A 21,064-nucleotide genomic window follows, 5' to 3' on the forward strand; every position below is an offset into this window, starting at 1 on the left:
GTGACATCAGAGGATGGTGGTGTGACAGACACCCTTGGTCTCTTCACCAACTAGAACAGCTATAATCCAACAAAGGATTCCCTGCTCAATGCACAAACACGTCTGAAAGATCCACACCTTGAAACATCTAAAGACGGACAATGGGAGTAAACCAGTAAGGTGAGAAGGGAGAAGAGCTGAGATGAGCCACAAAGACAGCCTTGCAGCTGGGAGCTCATGATGGGACTCAACCTGGAGAGGCAGGGGTCAGGTTGTGGCTGGGACTCCCTTCAGGAGGGGCAAAGATTTTAGTGAGCATTTCTGCAAGAATGGGTAGTACGAGCTGTGGCTGAGCCCAGCTACCTGGGTAGGGACAAAGCACCGGGGTGCAGCCTCAGTTGTCTAACAGTCAACTTTCCAGACAAAGAAACAAAGCCATTGAGCTTTGCTGCCTCTTAACTTCCCCCACAGCTCACCTCCCTCCACCCTTCAAGTCGGATTACAGAGCACATTATCTGCAAACCCAACGCCGGGTACTACAGAATTACTTTTTCCTTGAGTGGAGGGAGCACCCTGTGAAGAAATAGGCCTTGATCCAGTACAATGTAAATGGATGTTTCTGGTGTAGAACTAAAGGTTATGTCAATGCCAGGTATTAATATGATATGATACACTAAGACATCTTGGGGCTGGAGGAAAAAAAAATGGGAGCAAAGATATATAGTGTAGGTATGAACTCAGTAGAAAACCCTGTTTCTTTTCTTAAATAAGAACAAGAGAGAGATGGGAGAGGCATGGAACAGGAATGTAGAAACTCAAGTAAGTTTTTTTAAGAACTTGCAATGTGTCAGATAATGTTTCAGAAGTACTTTACAGATAGCGTATCGTTTCATTTCTCAACAACCTTATGTAATAGGTATTATTTCATGTCCAACTATACAGCTGAAGAAACTGAGCCACAGAGAGGTTAAGCAACATGCCCCAGTTTGCACAGTTGATGACAAAGCCAGAATTTTAATTCAGGTGACTTCAAGTGATATAAGGACAATGCAGAAAACATCTATAAAACACAGTTGACATAATACTAAACGTGTTTTATCTATTCCCTCAGATAGTGAATTGTTTTTCATGTTATGTATACTTTTGTCTTTTAAAGCTTAGCATTCAATTGGTTTTTCTCAGTCTAATCTCTATTTCTTACACAGTCAACATGTTCTGGAGCAACAGCTGCAATAGCAACACACACACAAAAACCCTCTTGACAATTAACTGATTGGGATAAAATTAATCTGATTTTTCATCATTTTAAATTGATTTTTCCGTAATATGCAGGATTTAGTTGAAGCATGTTAATTAAGTATTTTGAGCCTCACAGCCTGATTTTCACTGGAAGACAATCTTTTCTTAGCCTGGCATTTCAACAACGTTTGTCCCCAGGTTGAATTCACAAACTAAAATCAAGATCACTGCCAGCCAATTAGTATGCTAGACAGAAATGCAAAACAGACAGTTGTCTAAAACAGAGTGTCTTCTAAAGTACTATTAAACTAACTCGTAATAAACATGTCCTGTGTGTGTGCATGTGTGTGTGTGTGCGTGTGTGTGTGTGTGTGTGGTTGAGAGAGAGAGAGAGAGAGAGAGAGAGAGGATGACTGCATTACAAAAGAACTTCACACTTTCAAGGCTGCTGAAATATTTGAGACTATTTGGTGGATGATGTTTTTCTCTCTGGAAGTTTGATGTCTCCAGATTTTTAGAACCATCATCTGTCACAGACACAAATGTTCAGAACCCCACATGCAAGGACTAAGCTCCTTAGCATGCCTTCCGAAGTTGCTATCCAGCCCAGCATTCATCTATTAATCACTATAGTGTGGGAATAATGCACTAAGCTGATCTGCTTTCCAACCCACATTTCTGTTGTATTGGCAAGAATATTGTAAAAAGACAATACCTTGCTGTATAAACTTATATTCATAATATTCATCAAATCTAACATTTAGTGGTTTATTCAAAAGAGGAAAAATGAACAAGTTTTTTGTTTCATTGTTTCATTTTTTAGTAAACCTGGGCTGCCTATTAATAGTGTACACCGCCTTCTGGTCTAAGAAATTCCAAGTAGTCTTTGAAATATATTGACTGATCATGAAGAACTATTCAGTAGTCTATTACATATGTAGGCATGGAGTCTAGACTCTTAATTACTGATTTAAAATTGTGAGCTGAAACCAAAATGAATACAAATGAGTTGATATTTTCTTTATTATTCTGTCATGTCACTTTCTATCATTACGTGAAACTTAAACCAGGAAAAGAATTGCATATTTTCAATCTTCTGGAACCATCCCATTATCTGACATTGCTCAGGATAACTAATAGTAGAAAACATGAGACGTTTGTGGTTTTTCAATATTTTGAAAAGTAATCAATTGGGCCTGATTTTTTAAAACATTTTTACAATAGATATTTGTTTTATGTACTTTTATATAACGATTCAATTTCCTTTATTTTTTTAAATTTTTTATTTTATCTTTTTTAATCCTCACCTGAGGACATTTTTCCATTTTTTGTTCAGATAGAGTGGGGGGCGGGGAGAGAGAGAGAAACATCAATGTGAAAGGGACACATCGAGTGGCTGCCACCCTCACGACCCAACCATGGCCGGGGACAAACTGCAACCAAGGTACATGCCCTTAGTGGGAACCGAACCTGGGTCTCCCTGGACCACAGGCCGATGCTCTAACCGCTGAGCCAAACCGGCTAGGGCACCTTTAAAAAAGTAGTTTTATTATAAAAGAGGTAGGAGGCCATTCTTTGAAAATAAAAATGTCCACATATTTACATACAAATATATATAATAAAAAGTAAAAGCCTCCTATTCTACTTCAGCTCCTTTACTCTCAGAAGCAATCATTACTAAATATGTAGAGTCAGAAAATAACATGTATTTTAAAAGAATATTATTATGACTGTGACAAGTACTAACATAGAGAATTGTTAACATTTTTCCCTCCCTTGGTACAGGGCTGAGATTTTAGATCAGAAAGTATAAAGCATGATTTCCAAGGTTTAATCCCTATAAATATAGTTAAATGAGGAATTTTTTAATCATATACTATTCTTGACTTAAGGGATCTGTTGAGGGATATATAAAAATCACTTTATTAGGAGAAACATCTGTAACAAAAATTAATTAATAGCACTATTTACAATCGCTAAGATCTGGAAACAGCCCAAGTGTCCATCAGTAGACGAATGGATCAAAAAGCTGTGGTACATACAGTGATACCTCGGTTCTCGAACATAATTCGTTCCAGGAGGACGGTCGAGAACCGAATTGTTCGAGAACCGAAGCAATGAAACCCAATAGGAAAGCGTGACTCCACAAAGCGTGACTCTCTCTCTGCACTCACACTGAGGACGCAAGCAAGGCGCGCTGGGCCGAATGAACGCCATTCAGCTCAACTCGGCTCATCTCGGAAGTTCGAGTTCCAAATATTTGTTCGGATTCCGAGACAAAAGTTTCTCGAATCTCCATTTGGTCGAAAACCGAGGCGTTCGAGAACCAAGGTATCACTGTATACACAATGGAGTACTACACAGCGGTAAGAAAGAAAGATCTCTTATCCTTTGAGACTACATGGAGGGACCTTAAAAGTATCATCCTAAGTGAAACAAGCCAAACAGAGAAAGACAAGTTTCATATGATCTCATTTATTTGTGGAATATAATGAACATAACAGTTTGAGGAATGGGGTAGTCCCAGAGACGTGGAAGCGGGGTACAGACTGACAATCCCCTAAAGAGGGGGGAGGTGGGGGAGGGATGAACCACAGAACTTATATGCATATATGCATGAACAGTGGACATGGACAACAATCTGGGGAAGGGGCAGGGAGGGAGGGGGAGGGGGGAATCAGTGGGGGAAAAAGGAGAAACATCTGTAACAAAAATTAATCAATAAAAAAATAAAAAATCAATAAAAACATATTTAAAATTAAAAAAAAATCTAGGCCACCTATGAAATTGGAAAAAAATAAAAAATAAAAGTAAAATAAAATAAAAATCACTTTATTAATCAAAATTTCATTATTAGTTAATATGTCAGTAAGTAAAAAACAGTGTACATAAGTTTATGTACTTTGCAAACAAAAGACAAGATTTCATATAGTAGTAAAGGGGTATATAAACTCATATTTAAATAAACTACACTGGAATTTGTCTCACAAGAAAAATAACTGCCCACCAAAAGATCAGTGAAGTTGAGACCTACTTGCTGAAAATAAAACAAAAATTAAAGTAAAATCAGTATTCAATGGGCATTTTTTCTAATCCCTCAGATGACTGCAAATAGCAGGATAAGAAGTAAGGTTCGTTCCAGGACAAGTACTAACAGTTAATTCTTTGCCAGCGTGTCCTTAATTTGGATTTAAACCAATTCAATTAAAATTTTAGTAATTTAAATACGACTTAGCTAGTAAAGATAATGTTTCCCCTCATTTAAAAATTCTTTAGTTTTAAATTGATAGCATTATGCACAGAGCACAACAGAGTCTTGGGACACATTTAAAGAGGTCACCATTTGCAAAACCTATTACAATTTTCCCGGCAGTAGTCAAGAAAGAGATGAAACTGCAATGATCACCACCATTAATCAGGTTTAAAGATGATGAGATATAAAGACACACTTCTGGTAGAAAGATAAGTGACAATCATTTGAAGAATTTAGTAACATTTGTTATTCAATGTGAATAAAACTATGTTCATTCATCCTATTTATCTACAATATTTGTTTATTCTATCAGTGAGTGTTTATTGAGCACCTACTATGTGCTGGGCACTGTCCGAAGCAGCAAAAACATATTAGTAAACAATACAGACAATATAAAAGTTCCTGTGGAGCTTGCCCATTTTACTGGGGAAGACTGACAAAAATATATATAAAATAATTTCAGGTAGTGACAAACACTCTAAGAAAAACTAAAGTATGATAAGAGGATAGAGAATTATAGCTAAGGGATACACAAATACAAGAGTTCTGGAAATTTTCAGACTCTGAAGCCCCTCTAACTGACTATGTAGGTGACAAAAATATCCCTTACCGAAAATAAATTCACATTTTGTCCTCAACATAATTCCCATTTGCTTAACCACCCCTGTACTCCAATTACCTCTTGTAGGTCATCTTATTCTTTTTCTACCTAAGTTTTCTTCCTATATGTACAATCATTGTCTTGATATATTTTTTCATTAAGAATATTTCTAGGGCCCAGCCAGTGTGGCTCAGTGGTTGAGCGTCGACCCATGTACCAAGAGGTCACTGGTTTGATTCCTGGTTAGGGAATATGGCCCAGATCCCCAGTGGGGAGCATGTAGGAAGCGGCCAATCGATGTTCTCTCTCATCAATGTTTCTCTCTCTCTCTCCCTCTCCCTTCTCTCTCTAAAACCAGTAAAGAAAAAAAATAATTTTTAAAAAAAGAATGTTTCTAGGATCATAATTCTAGTAATATATGTAGGAAATCTGAGACCTTTTGAATTCAGTACTTATAAAATAAAAATACCTGACAGTCTGGCAATCTTAAATGATCAATGACATTTATAGAAAATCATCATTAAATGGAAAATTGCTCAGATAAGTATGTAATGATAAAAAATAAAGATAAAATTAATTTACATAGAAATTGGTCATTGACCTAGAGAAAAACTAGCAAATGATAAATATTGGTTTTGGTGTATGTGTGTCTGCATGCCTGTGGGTTGGGGAGGGTAATAGGTGGAGGGAAACATACTTTAAATCCAAGGAAAGATTTTAACTTAAATTATAGAGTTGGACTGCTATCAACAATTGCACACAGGGATATATTTATATATTATGTATTTCCTAAAGTCCAGAGCTACAAAAGTCACATTATTGTGAATGAGAAAGTAAGCAGCTATGTCTTGTTTTAAAGTCTTAACTTATATATGGTATGACTTTTTAAAAAGTGTTATAATAGAATAATCTTTCAAGAAAATCTTTTATTAAAAAATAGTTGGAAGTTTAGAAAAATATATAATATTAAGGCATAAGAAATTATATTAAGTTTTTTAAAGTATCAAACCTCTGTATTAACATAATAACTTAAACTTTAATTGACTAAATAAGATAGATAAATATAAAAACAACATGTCTTTTGGTATGGCACACTAGTTAAAAGCAAAGTTTTAAACCTAAACAGCTTAAATTCACATCCCAGCTCTGTAAGTCTCTACCTGTATAATTCGGGGCAATTTACTTAATTCCATGCCTCGGTTTTCTCATCTCTAAAGTGAGGATGATAATAACACTTACCTATAAAGGTTGTTTTTTGGATTAGATGAAAGACTAGAATAGTATCTGACATTAAGCACCCCATCAAAGTTAGCTATTAAATCTTAACCATTTTCCCTTTAGATATAAAGACACTTACTTTTAGGAAAACCTGCAGATCTTGAGTCTGAGTGTGCTTCAGAATGTCTTGTTGTAGATGTTTGAATATAGCTATACAGATATACACTTGGTAATCAGGACCAAGGAAAATACAAGTAGTGATATAATGACAGACTTCTAACCAATCTAAATAATTCCAAAAACACTGAGTTATCCACTGCAGACAAATCTAGAAAAAGAGAAATCATTTCATTAGAAAGTTTGTAAGATCATACTGACTTTCAAAAAGCAATAACCAATAACTCACATAAAACTAATGAAGAGTTTAGCATTTAACCAAAATAGAAAGACATTCTGCACATAAGCCTAACGACTCTGTTTTACGTATTTGCTAAATGCATGAGAAAACTTTCATGGCCTTTGGGACTCAGGACTTGGGGGGCAACGAATAGTGTCCACACTGCTCAGATGCCTATGCTAAATGCCTCTGTACTCATACTTCCCTCCTCTTATCCATAACACCAGTCTGGGCTCTACAGATCACAAATGCTGAGAGACTACTTTAATTCAAGGATGAAAGTTTTTTCTATCCTACCTCTAATCACAGATGTATAATTATGTAGATAACAGATTGATAAATGTTACATTAATGCAAATGGACTCTTGCTGAACTAGAAAACAATTTAAACCAAACAGAATTATATAACATGAAAACTGAGAGCTAATGCACAGAATAATTTAAAACATCATTTCCCTTACTTTTTGAATAACATTTGTTCAGATTTTCACTATGGAAAAACAGAAGTTTAAGAAAAAATAACAATTACACAGAGATTAATACTGCTAACATTTTGGTACATTAATGTTATGGATAGAATTGTGTATTCCCACAAAAAGCATGTCAGAGTCCAGACCCCAGTGCCCGTGAAGGTGATGTTATTTGGAAACAAGGTCTTCATAGAAGTGATCAAGTTAAAATAAAGTCATAGGGTAAACCCTATTCCAATATGACCGGCATCCATATAAAGAGGGGAACTTTGAACAAAGACACAGAGAGGGAAGAGGTTGGAAGGTCACACAAAGAAAATGTCACACGTGAAGACAGATGATTGATGCATCTACAAGCCAGGAAACATCTGAGGCTACTAGAAGCTGGGAAAGAAGCACCAACAGTTCTTCCCCTACTTATGTTCAGAGGGAACATAGCCTTGCCAACACTTTGATTTCTGGTCTCCTAAATTGTGAGACAATATATTTCTGTTGTTTTAAGTAGCCCAGTTTATAATACTTTGATACTGCAATCTTGGGAAATTAAGACAATGAGTTACTTTTCAATATTTTATTTTTCATTAATGTTCAACAAATTACCACTGAGGAAAGAGTTCCTGTAGAGAACCTATCTTCTCCTCTAGTTTTATGTCTTAGGGGGCACAGGAGGAGGAAATGGGAACAGATATGGTGGCTTATCTCAAGTTATCATAGACACAAAAGATACAGAGACACAAATTTTCTTTTGCTCTATCATTTTGTTCTTTTAAAAATAGTTTCTAAAATTTGTTTTTATACCCCTGATTCAATTTGGGGGGATATTGAGTCCGCTTTTAACCGCCTTTAATGTATTATATTAGTTTACTAGATCTGCCATAATAAAATACAAGAGCCTGGGTGACACACAACAGAAATTTATCTTCTCACAATTTTGGAGAAGTCCAAAACCAAGGTGTTGGCAGAGTTGGTTTCTTCCAAAGCCAATCTCTTTGGCTTGTAGATAGCAGCCTTTTCTCATATTCACATGGTCTTCCCTCTGTACATGTCTATGTCCAAATTTGCTATTCTTATAAGGACACCACTCATACTGAGTGGTTTACCCTAATGACCTCATTTTAATGTAATTACCACCTTTAAAGATCTTATCTCTATATAGTCACGTACTGAGATACTGGTTGTTAGAACTTCAACATATGAATTAGGGGGACACAATTCAGCCCATACCAGATGATATCATTGAAATTTTGTCTTCCATATATTATTATTCATGTCAGCAATTAACCTTTAAATTCCAGCCATTATGGGCATATCTTTTTATCTCATCTTCTAGTCATATTGCCTATTTTGTTATTGATAATGCCAACTGCATGTGACCAAATATTTCCTTCTGGCTTTTTTATTGTAATTCTGTTCTCAGGTATAAATTTTGTCCTTATAAATATTAAGTTCCCTTCTATTATGCTCCAAAATCTTTTCATAGAACTTATGAGTTAACTCAACATTGAATTAGAATATGTCTATAAATATCTAATATTTATCAGTAGGCAGAATATATTTAATTTCCTTTGTACTACATTTACTGTGCACTTGACATTGATAGGATTCTTCTCCGAGACCTTGACCTGCTTCTACCTAACTAGGTAGGCTGAAGCATTCAGTTATTCTCTGACTAGAAGCAATACTTTTAATTCCTTTAAAGCACTGTTGCCAGGGTCCTCTCTCTCTTCTTTGCTACAGATACTAATGCCAATCAATGTATGACCTGGCTGTGTTAATCTGAAGATGAGAATCTCTGGATGAATGAAGAAGAAACAACTGAAGAGTGGAAATTAATACAAATAATTCCTGCAGCCAGAGAAAGCAGCTCCTGTTCAGTTGTAAACAGAGATGACTAGCAAGTTAGACAAAGATGAGACAGGTAACAGATTCTGGCCTTACTTTTCTACAGGTTGAATGGTATGAAACTGCTGATCAATAGCTCATTTTAGTCTTTAAACCTACCAACTTTACATGTTCCAACAAATATATCTGAACTTAAAATGTATATATGTAGAGAGGTATTTATCCATATACCTTTATCCAGATTGTTTAAAAGAAAGTCACCCTAAAATCTGCAATTAGCTTTTATTATATCGCTTCTAATGCCATTACAGTTTTCTGGCATTTACATACATTCAAACACTGTTTTCTGTACACTGTCTATTTTTATTCCATTTACTAGAGATATTAATACCTGTCTTTTTTATGCATGGGAAATTTAGGAGAGGAAAACGAGAGATAACTGAAAGCACTTTGAAAATACATATGCTATGTATATGTTATTTTATAACAACAGTACAGATGTCTAGTATTCATTTAACAAATATTTATCGAATACCTAATATACAAACTTATAATTTTTAAGTGAACAAAAGACATTAAGTTCATGTTTTCATAGACCATACACTTAAAGGGGAGATGTGCACTTTTTAAAATTATGGCCCTGTTGAACTGGCAGAAATTATATTTAGTATTGTTATTATATATACAAGATACTCCAGAATTATTAAATTGTACTATATTTCTGAAACACTTTTTCCCTGGTAGAGTACTGCACTATGAGTCACAGATTTTAATCCTTGAACAAATAATTTCTCCATCTTTATAAAATACAAGGGTCTGCAAACCAGCTGACAGTCTGTGACTCTAATAAGACAAAGGAAGTAGTATGTGTCCAAATAGGCATGATAGACTTTTTGTTTAACATTTTTTAAATTATGTAATTGTATAGGAACCAGATTTAACACAGCTTCAAAATTTTGATTAGTTGACATGTTCTATATCCATTTTCCTCCATAGGTTCCTCTTCTTTAAGATGTTTAGGATAAAATACATCTTAAGTTGCTATAGGTTTTGTCTGTGATTATTTTAAAACACTGAAAATCTCAGTTATCAGTGGCATCAACATAATTTTCATGTCATTTACCACACAAGAAAAAAAAAATCTCTGAATAATAATACCAACACTACCACAAGCAATATAACTACTGAAAACATATTATTTTTGCTGTTCTCTTTATCTTTAGATGACATATCCCTAGACATGTATGTATAGTCAAATGATGGTGTTTTAAAGTGCTTCTCATGAGTTTATACCATCAAGTGGGTATTATTAGGTTCATTTGATTCAGTCTGACTTTATATTCTTAGGCAGAGAATGCATTTATTTATTTAGTTAGTTTGTGATATGTATTTATATTTACTATATGAAGTATTGAAATGATTTGGAAGTAAAAATACAAAGCAAGGTATATTCCCTGGCTCTTCAACTTAGTCCTTCCCTATCATAAAAGCAATTGTTTAAAAATTAAGGAACGTTTTGAGTTTATTCTTGTGTATGGTGTAAGTTGATGGTATAGTTTCATTTTTTTGCATGTAGCTTCCCAATTTTCCCAACACCATTTATTACAGAGGCTGTCTTTACTCCACTGTATGCTCTTGCCACCTTTGTCAAATATTAATTAAGCATATTGCCTTGGGTCCATTTCTGGGTTCTCTGTTCTGTTCCACTAGTCTATATGCCTGTTCTTGTGCTAGTACCAGGCTGTTTTGATTACAGTGGCTTTGTAGTATAATCTGAAATCTGATAATGTGATCCCTCCTACTTTGTTCTTCTTTTTCAAGATTGCTGTGGCTATTCGAGATCTTTTTTGGTTCCATGTGAACTTTTGAAGTATTTGTTCTAGTTCAGTGAAGTATGTCATTGGTATTTTGATGGGTATTGCATTTAATCTGTAGATTTCTTTGGGTAGTATGGACATTTTAATTATGTTAATTCTTCCAATCCATGACAGGGAATGTGCTTCCACTTTTTTATATCTTCCTCTATTTCTTTTTTCAATGTTCTGTAGTTTTCTGCAAATAGGTCCTTTATTTCTTTGGTTAAATTTACAGAAACAAAGGAGAAAATGAACACATGGGACTACATCAAACTAAAAAGCTTCTGCACAGCCAAAGATACAATCATCAAAACAGAAAGGCTACCCACTGTATGGGAGAGCATAATTGTCAATGATATATCAGATATGGGTTTAATCTCCAATATATATAGAGTGCTCATACAAGTCAACAAAAGGAAGACAAAGAACCCAATTAAAAAATGGGCAGAAGAACTAAATAGACACCTCTCCAAACAGGACACAGAAATGGCTAAGAGACATATGAAGAAATGCTCAACATCACTAATCATCAGAGAGATGCAAATTAAAACAACAATGAGATATCACCTCACACCTGTCAGAATGGCCGCCATCAACAAATTATCAAACAACAAGTGTTGGCGAGGGTGTGGAGAAAAGGGGACTCTAGTACACTGCTGATGGGAATGCAGACTGGTGCAGCCACTATGGAAAACACTATGGTGTTACCTCAAAAAATTAAAAATTGAATTTCCATTTGACCCAGTGATCCCACTTGTAGGAATATACCCTAAGAAGCCTGAAACACCAATCAGAAAGAATATATGTACCCCCATGTTTGTAGCTGCAATATTTACAAAAGCTAAGATCTGGAAACAACCCAAGTGTCCATCAGTAGACAAATGGATAAAAAAGCTGTGGTACATATACACCATGGAGTACTATGCAGCTGTAAGAAAGAAAGATCTCTTATCCTTTGAGATGACATGGAGGGACCTGGAAAGTATCATTCTAAATAAAACAAGCCAAACAGAGAAAGACAAGTATCATATGATCTCACTTATTTGTGGAATATAATGAACATAACAGTCTGAGGAATGAAGTAGTCCCAGAGATGTGGGGTACAGACTGACAATCCCCAAAAGAGGGGGTGGTGGGGGAGAGATAAACCACAGAACTTATATGCACGTGTGCATGAACAATGGGCATGGACAACAAAGCTGAGGACAGGGTAGGGGGGGAGGGGGAATCAGTGGGGGTAAAAGGAGAAACATCTGTAACAAAAATAAATTAATTAATTAAACTTAAAAAAATAAAAATTAAGGTAGAGTCATTCATTCTTTTTTTTTAATCCTCATCCGAGGACATTTTTCCATTTTTTGTACAGAGTGGGAGGGAGAGAGAGGAAGAGAGAGAGAGGGAAACATCGATGTGGAAGGGACACATCGAGTGGCTGCCACCCGCATGACCAACCAGGGCCGGGACAAACTGCAACCGAGGTACATGCCCTTAGCGGGAACCGAACCCGGGTCTCTCCAGACCGCAGGCGGACGCTCTAACCACTGAGCCAAACCGGCCAGGGCCATATTTTTAATATAAGCACACCTGTATATGTATTTGTATCCCCACCCTTTCTTATATATAGTAACTTACTAAATACATTTTCTCCACCTTTTTCTCACTTAAAAAAAACGATCCCATATATCATTCCATGGCAATATACAAGTATATTTTTCACTCATTTTTATAACTGCATGGTACTACACTGTGGATAAAGCATTATTTATTCAACCAAATCCCTATAGACATCTGCATTGTTTCTAGTCATTTGTTACTATAAATAGTGCTATAAAAACATATTTGTATACATGTATTTTCAAAATTTTCTCAATGTATCTCTGGGATAGAATTCTATAAACAACACTGCTGGGTTAATGGGTAAATGCACATGTAATTTTACTAGAATATGCCAAGTTCCCTCTTATAAGTCTTATAAATGTACTATATTTTTTTTAAAAAAACCGTTGAGCCCTGGCCAGTTTGGCTCTGCAGTTAAAGCATTGGTCTGTAGACCAAAGTGTCACGGTTCAATTCCCAGTCAAGGGCATATGATCCCTGGCCCTGGTATGGGTCATGTGAGAGGCAAACAATCCATGTGTCTCTCTCACGTCAATGTTTCTCTCTCTCTCTCTCTCCCTCCCTTGCACTCTATCTAAAAAAGTCAATGGGAAAAAAAATCCTTGGGTGAGGATTTTTTTAAAAAGCATTTGAGTCCCGCCAGTGTGGCTCAGTGGTTGGGCATCAACCCATGCACGATGAGATGGCTGGTTTGATTCCCAGTCAGGACACATGCCCAGTATGTGGGACCGATCCCCAGTGGGGAGCATGCAGGAGGCGGCCAATCGATGTTCTCTCTCATCGATGTTTCTATCTCTCTCTGCCTCGCACTTCCTCTTTCTCTAAAGTCAATAAAGAAAAACAAATTTTTTTAAAAAAGCATTTAAGTCCTCATAATCATTTAAAAAAGTATTATTAGTAGTTTATAAAATAGTTTACAAAGAAAGTGAAACAAATGAATTATGTTTGTGTTTATATTAAACCAGTGTTCTTTAGACCTAATTTAACTTTAAAACATTTAAATGGCTTTTTAGGTTTTCTATAATTCTGATTTCATGGTAGTGGTGGTGGTAGAGACCCAACAGAAGAGAATAACAAGAGGGTTTTCTAGAGTATATTCAGAGGATTATCATAAGGAAGAAAAATCACTTGCATAATATGTACCATAGCCTTCCTAGGAAATGTTTCCCTTCAACCATATTTAAGCTTATGCAAAAAGACATTAAGATGCCATATTAAGATAAACATAATTATTTTACCTGAGGTTAATTATTCTCATGTGTATCTAGATTTAACAGTCTTTACAGAATTCCATAAGAATTAAGTTTTAAAAAAAAGTTTAGTTAAGAAAAATTACTTATAAATACCTGATTAAGCCCAAATAAGTATGATCTAAATGATCACATTTTATGATCCCAAGACATTATTTTTAACAACTAGTCGGGCCTTATTTTATTTGCTCTTATTTTTGAAAGAATATTAGCAAAGTAAAAAACTAATACTAATTTCAAAATCAAATTTGTAGTTTTAAGTGAAGTTTGGGGTAACTTAAGCAAGTCGATTCATTTCATTGATCCTGCATTCTCCACCTGTTATATGAAAAAGTTATAATTTTGAAAGAAATAATGTCTGAAAACACACTTCTTATACCGCAGGGTTGCTATAAATAAAAGATAGTGTTTTGTTGCACTTCTAGGCAAAACAACGTGTCAGACACTCAAATGACTTTAAGGTAAGTCAAGCACACATATCTTTAAGAAACTTCAACCAGTAAGAGAGGGGTAAAGGATACAAAGAACTATTCCACAAAGCAAGATATATTTATTTTGACTAGAAAAGAGGTATAGAAGCATTATACAAACTGAAAGCAAAGCATAATCATGTATTTGTAGGTGATCCAAAAGTTCTATCTGGACAGACATTCAAAGATAAATACCTGGCAAGTAAAGATGGTACACAGGAAGGGAGAAGGTATCATTTCAAGTAGCAACATGAGGTACATGAGGAGAGGTAAAGTCTGGGACACATTTGTAAGTATGACTCTGAGCAAGGGGCACTCCCAACATTCTGCTTTGCATTTGTATAATTTTACATTTTCAAAAAGCACTGTCACAAAATATGAAATGATAAAATAGTTTTCTATAATTCTGATTTCATGGTAGTGGTGGTGGTAGAGACCCAACAGAAGAGAATAACAAGAGGGTTTTCTAGAGTATATTCAGAGGATTATCCATGTTAGCCCACCTGCGGAAATAGTACAGCATAATAATGAAGGATATGCCAAGTGATGTGCCAAAGGAATTACAAGAGCTAAAGCATTAAAGATATGTTATACTGAAGCCAGGAAAGTTAATGAAATTCAATGAGGAAAGTTTTTTAACAAAAGTAAAATTGGTCAAAAAGTTAATTAGAACATATGATTTTCTGTTCATTTAAAAGGAAAGAATATATATTTGAATTTCTATTTCCTTTCCAATCTGTTACTCTTAAAAGAAACTCTAATCAATAGTTATACATTTCTAACTATATTTATTTTTTTTGTATTCTAGTTGAGCTTATCACTTTTACTCTAGAGAGCTACATATTTTATTTAGCAACTTTCTCACAAATCTTTCATTAATCAACCAATCCTAATCCCTTAGTGTCTGTAAATTAACAACTTGAAAATCACTGCTTTTAATTAGGTCAAAATAAATAATCTTTTAAATACAAAATTTGTATCCAAATAACTATTTAACCATATATACCCATTTAGTTAAAAGTGGTTTTCATATTTTATATTAGCAATAAAATAAATACTATCAACAAACCAATGATATATATACTTTAGCTCACAAAGGGAGCCATTAGAAAGGATTTTTACATTAGATAATTTAAGAAGCAATATTACTGCTGAGAAATAATGCAGTGATTTTTATTAGATAAATCTTCTTGCTACATGTAAGTACTTTCAAATTGATAAATATATATCAAATTGATAAAGAGATACCAAACTGATAAAGAGATGCCAAAATGATAGATACCAAATGACACAGTCAGGCTCGAGGTACTGCAAGTTTTCCCATAGTCTATCACAGTCTATTTGTATTAAAAGATATATGTTAGGAACTAATAAATGACTAGACGTATTAGACAATACACATTGTATTAATCAAGACTAGAATGGCGCAAAGGAACTCTCAGGAACCTATTGCTCCTTGGCTTGGATTTTCAGAAGAATTGAAAAAAATGGATTATTGAGCTTATAGTAACTATTTCCAGCCAGAATTAAACATTTTGTGACTCAAAATTTCCAGGCTGTTCTAGGTGTACCCACAGTAAGAGCTAGAATCGGCTGAGGAAGAGCATTCCTTTCCACTACATACAATTCCTGGCTATATTTAGACTTCCTATTAATTCCAAGAAATATAAACTCAACAGGTGGAGTAACTTGATGGAAGTAAATGTAATAAATGATATAAGGGCTCTTCAAAATAAGTATAAAAGCACATGCCAAGTTAAGAAAATTATTGTCTAATTAAGAGGAAAGATTTCCAGTAGGACAAATATAAGGAAATGAAGAATAGTTTACTATTAAGATATCTATCAAATATGTTACATAAACAGGTCAAAAAAGCTCCAAGATCAAGATAATCTTAGCCATAAAACACCTGTGGCTACTGTCATGTGAGCACATGCACAATTCCAGGCCCTAGAAAAATCACTAAAACTTCTCTGATCCCAGCAGCAGAAACACAGCTCTAGGCTTTCTTATTAGGTAAGATATAGTATCTCACATCCCAGATACTCAGTGTTAATGAGAGTTATTACCATCAGTTACTTAATTCTTAAACGAGCCTTCTAAAGCGATATTATCTCCATTAAAAAGACCTGATGTCACAGACTTTTAGAATGTCTATACCTTAGAACAGCTGAACTTGAACTCGAATTCTGTGAATGCCAGATATCTACTATAAAGTAAACCTATATATTATAACAGATCCAAGAAGAAGAAGCCAGTTTAGGGATTCAAACACAAAGGTATAAATACTTACAAAAATACTTTTATTAATTTAAGTGTTATTTCCTATACCTTATAATAATGTGATTTTCTCTAAAGGCATTGAAGTCTCAGAGTTGAAGAAATGCAGATTACCTGTGATGGTGCAAAATCAGACATGTGGAAAGCTGAAAACACAAGGGGCAGCTCCGTCTTCAGTAGCATTTCAATATAGTGAGTGCTGCAGAAATATACTGGATGGATTCCAGATTCTATAGTGTCAACAGGTAGGTACCTCTGCATAAAAGAAAGAAATTAAGAATTAATGTATATGCAGCTAATTTAAAAAAATCAAACATCTAATTCTTTTGCTTTGAATTGCTACTTCAGAATTAAGTAGTGGTGGCATAACAAGTTATGCAAATATTATAGTTACATAACTTTAACAGTCAGAATGTTAAACTCTTTAAAATGCATAAATCTCAATAAAGGCAATGTGATATACTTTCCAAGACACAGGGATAAACTTGACACTTTGTAATTTTGGCAACTTCAGTCCTTTGTGGAATGATGAAGGTGAGTGTTGTATGAAAGAATAAATGTAGGGGTAATGAAGGCTTTACTTTTTAATACCAAGGATATTTCAATATACTTACTATCCTTGGTTTTGGCTAATGATTCCGTAATGTTAAAAAGTTTTAGTTTGTTAGCTCTTAGAGATTGCCTAATCCCTTTTTTCTAAGAAGTTAATGTTAACCCAAATACACTGTGTTACTAATAACTGAAATTAGGTAGTTCATAAGAAATTCATCTCTAAAACTGGGAAAAAAACACAAAATGTATTTATATCAAAGTTCTCAGTTCAACTAGTACATATATAATTTATGTTTATTTTTATATTTTACATGTATATCTCCATACACTATATATATATATATATATGTGTGTATATATAAACAAACTTGTAGTTTTCAGCAATATCTTCATAAAGTTGGTTATTTTTTATATTTGGCTTTTAGATATAATTTAGTATCAGCAATGTTCTATAATGTTTTAGTGAGTTTTACTACAAACCCAACATTTAAACACAATAGCTTCTTTTAAGAACAAATAATAAACTTGAAGATAAAAGTTCATGTCAAAAAAAACTCTTAGACTAGCAATTATATCCTATAGACTTACAATAAAAATTGATACTTAAATTAGATCTGACACATAATAAAATGTCAGAAAGGCATTTTATGTCCTTGCTTTTACTGGACAACTTATTTTAAAATCATTTTAAGAACATTAATAATTTTAAAATAAAACAAATCAGTTACATAAAACAATTACATAAGAGTTAATATAAGGAGGATTTCCTTTCAACTTTATTACTAAGCTGCTTTTGAGAATTTAGGTTTGAGTAATACACATATATAAAATTTTTGAAATCAGTGAGTTAATTTATTGGTGGTTATCCTGTTTTATCATTCATCATCATAGATGATGATTTACCATTTCAGATACAGAAATATATATTTGTAGACAAATATATGTTGTAGAAAAATATAGGCTGTAGAAAAACATATTTCATGACAGGTTCTTAGGAAGATACCTCACAGTACACATGAAAGAACATTAATTCTCTATTTTGATAAGACACACAGAGCATTATTAAATGGACATCTTGTAGTTAATTACAGGTAAATGTCTAGGACAAATAAATAACCTTTTTATTGAGTAAATAAAAATAATAATATGAACTGTATGAGAATTAGTATCCTTTATTTTCTTTTGTGAAATACACAATGTATTTCACCATTAAGTACTTGTAGAGTAAAACTAATGAATATAAAACATATATAAAGCAAAAGTCAACTTATACATACAAAATATTTTAATTTTCAATATAAACTTGGGTAACACCTTTCTGAATATATGTATGATAGTGTAAAAATTGTACGTATAAGAAATAATTCTTGCCCAGCCTTTGTGGCTCAGTGGATTGAGTGTCGCCCCACACACTGAGAGGTTGCAGGTTCGATTTCCAGTCAGGGCACATGCCTAGGTTGTGGGCTCAATCCCCAGTGTAGGGCATGCAGGAGGCAGCCAATTGATGTTTCTCTCATCAATGTTTCTATCTCTCCCCTCCTCTCTTCTTCTCTATCTAAAAAAAAAAACCCAAAAAAAAACCGTATTTTTAAAAAAAGGAATAATTCTTATAAAATATATTTATGTTGTATTATAAACAACATATTTAGAGCTGGTGACAATAGACTAATTAACTACATTTGCAAAGAAAATAAGCCATTATTATATAATGGATTCCCAAAGATAATACAAGAGTTTTTCTACTGTTCTGATAGAAGAAATATGCCGTATTTTTTGGTAACCAAAATAAGCTCCTAGCACCAAACCTTGCATAGAACAGCTACTCAACAAATTATTGACTGAATGACAAGAAAATATTCTAATAACTGCACATAATAATGACATTATTATAATTATAATCACAAAATTATAATTTTACTAACTGATCTATTGTCATTTCATAACTCTAATTTATAGTAAATAGTGTTCATAAAGCCAGATCAATGATAGCTCTTAGCCACAAGAATACAACAGAGTATTCTGAATCATCACATTATAAATTATGTTTATTATATGTTTAGTGTTTTAATGTATTTTGCTCAGTCATAATGAAAGGACAGTAACTATTATTAAAGGTAACTCTAAGTAAAATCCAGAATATCAGATTAAGCAGAAGACATGTAGGATTACAATAGCATTTATTATAGCATCTAAGCAACATATAAACTGATATATAAACTAAGCTAAAATCGTGGAAAATACTATCAGTAAAAACTACTGGCTTGGAATATACTAGAACGTGGCATAATATGAAACAAGAACTTTATACAATAATGACCACTGAGTATTTTACCATAGAAATTATAAATAGATTATTCCAAAATGGCGGCGGAGTGAACTGAAGCTACACAGACCGTCTCCCATAACCAAACTGGAATTACAACTATAACACAGACAAATCGACGGGAAAAACAACAGAAAAGCAGCTTGCGAGGACCATATAACGAGGGACACTGACTCCATCCCGGTAGGCTTGCGAAGGCGCGAGACGGGGCTGGGAGCCCACGGTCGGCAGCTCGGCAGCGGCCTCAGCTGGGAGCAGCGCCCTCGGGTTACACTTCCAGGCGGCTCCACAGCGCAGCCGGGACAGAGGCTAAAACAGCCACAGCCACTCACCTTGGGCTCCGGCAGAGGGAGGGCAGACTGGACTGGAACTGTGTGGGGACACTCGGGATTTGGAGGGCGATCAGAGCTTTTGCTGAGTTGCGGCCACGCAGGACGCTGGCCATCTTGCTCCTTCCCAGAGCCTTGGGGGGAGGCAGCAGCCCCTCCCTCGGAGATCCAGCCCCACCCTGTGGGCCATTGAAGTGCTAACTGAAGCTCATTAACAACCAGCATCTGCCCCACCCTCATGAAATCTGCTTATGCTGAGCACCTGAGGGAGTTTTTCAATCAACTGACAACCCAAAACTCTTCAAGTAACTTGAACTGCTAGCCTCCAGGCAAAAAGCTAGAGGATAACAGTACCTTTCCTGGACTAGCAACTTTAACCAGGAAAGTAAAACTTGACAGTGGTGTTTAATGTGGATCCTCCCTCGCTCATCTAAACCCAGGATAGGGAGCCACAAACAACAGAACACCAACACCCACAGGGAAAACTTGACAGGCTCCAAGGCCCACTGTGATAGCCAAAATGGTGAAACACAGAAACAGAAGCCAAATGAAAGAGCAAGACACCTCCACTGAAGATGAGATCAATGTGGAGCAATTAGGCATGTTAAGGGAGCCAGAATTCCGAGCCATGATCTTGAGGAAACTCAACAGCATGAGTAAGGACATAGAGACGCTGAAAATAAGCCAATTGGAAAATAAAAACCATCAAGAAGAGATAAAAAAATGACATACTGGAAATGAAAAACACATTGGAAGGTTTAAAAAGCAGACTAGAGGAAGCGGAGGACGGGATCAGTGAATTGGAAGACAGGGTAGAAAAAAACAACCAATCAAAAAACAAAAAAGGAAAAAACGATTAAAAAACAGGAAGACAGCTTAAGAGAACTGTGGGACAACTGGAAACATAATAATATTCGCATCATAGGAGTCGCCAAAGAACAAGAAAATGAGCAAGGTATAGAGAATATATTCAAAGAAGTAGTGACAGAAAACTTCCCTAATTTGGTGAAGGAAGAAGGCATTCAAGTTCAAGAAGCACAGAGAATCCCAAGTAAGAAGAACCCAAACAGGCCCACACCAAGACACATAGTAATTAAAATGCCAAAAATTAAAGAAAAAGAAAGAATCCTAAAAGCAGCAAGAGATAAACAACAGGTTACCTACAAAGAAAACCCCATAAGGCTCTCAGCTGACTTCTCACAAGAAACACTACAGGCCAGAAGGGAATGGCGTGAAGTAATCAAGGTCATGAAAAGCAAGAATCTAAATCCAAGACTATTCTACCCAGCAAGGCTGTCATTCAAATTAGAAGGTCAAATAAAGAGCTTCCCAGACAAAAAATGGCTAAGGGAATACATTAGCACCAAACCAGCACTGCAAGAAATCTT

The 21,064-nt window shown here is 34.9% G+C and overlaps 1 protein-coding gene across 12 annotated transcripts in view; it reads right to left on the reverse strand.

Annotated features, from left to right (window-relative positions):
• The window catches only part of TBC1D32 (TBC1 domain family member 32), a 191,225-nt gene that overhangs the window by 4,292 nt on the left and 165,869 nt on the right, over nucleotides 1–21,064 (reverse strand). For 10 of the 12 annotated variants that reach the window (XM_036248320.1, XM_036248330.1, XM_036248322.1 and 7 more), the window contains 2 exons: nucleotides 16,587–16,727; nucleotides 6,430–6,618 (listed from right to left, as the gene is read on the reverse strand). In XM_036248320.1, coding sequence (XP_036104213.1) covers nucleotides 6,430–6,618; nucleotides 16,587–16,727 — 330 coding nt within the window. Of the gene's footprint in view, nucleotides 1–6,429; nucleotides 6,619–16,586; nucleotides 16,728–21,064 lie in introns of those variants that run through there. The other 2 variants (XM_036248329.1, XM_036248328.1) reach the window with 2 other exon arrangements.

Source organism: Molossus molossus, unplaced genomic scaffold (genome assembly GCF_014108415.1).
Source record: "Molossus molossus isolate mMolMol1 unplaced genomic scaffold, mMolMol1.p scaffold_m16_p_8, whole genome shotgun sequence".
NCBI lineage: Eukaryota > Metazoa > Chordata > Mammalia > Chiroptera > Molossidae > Molossus > Molossus molossus.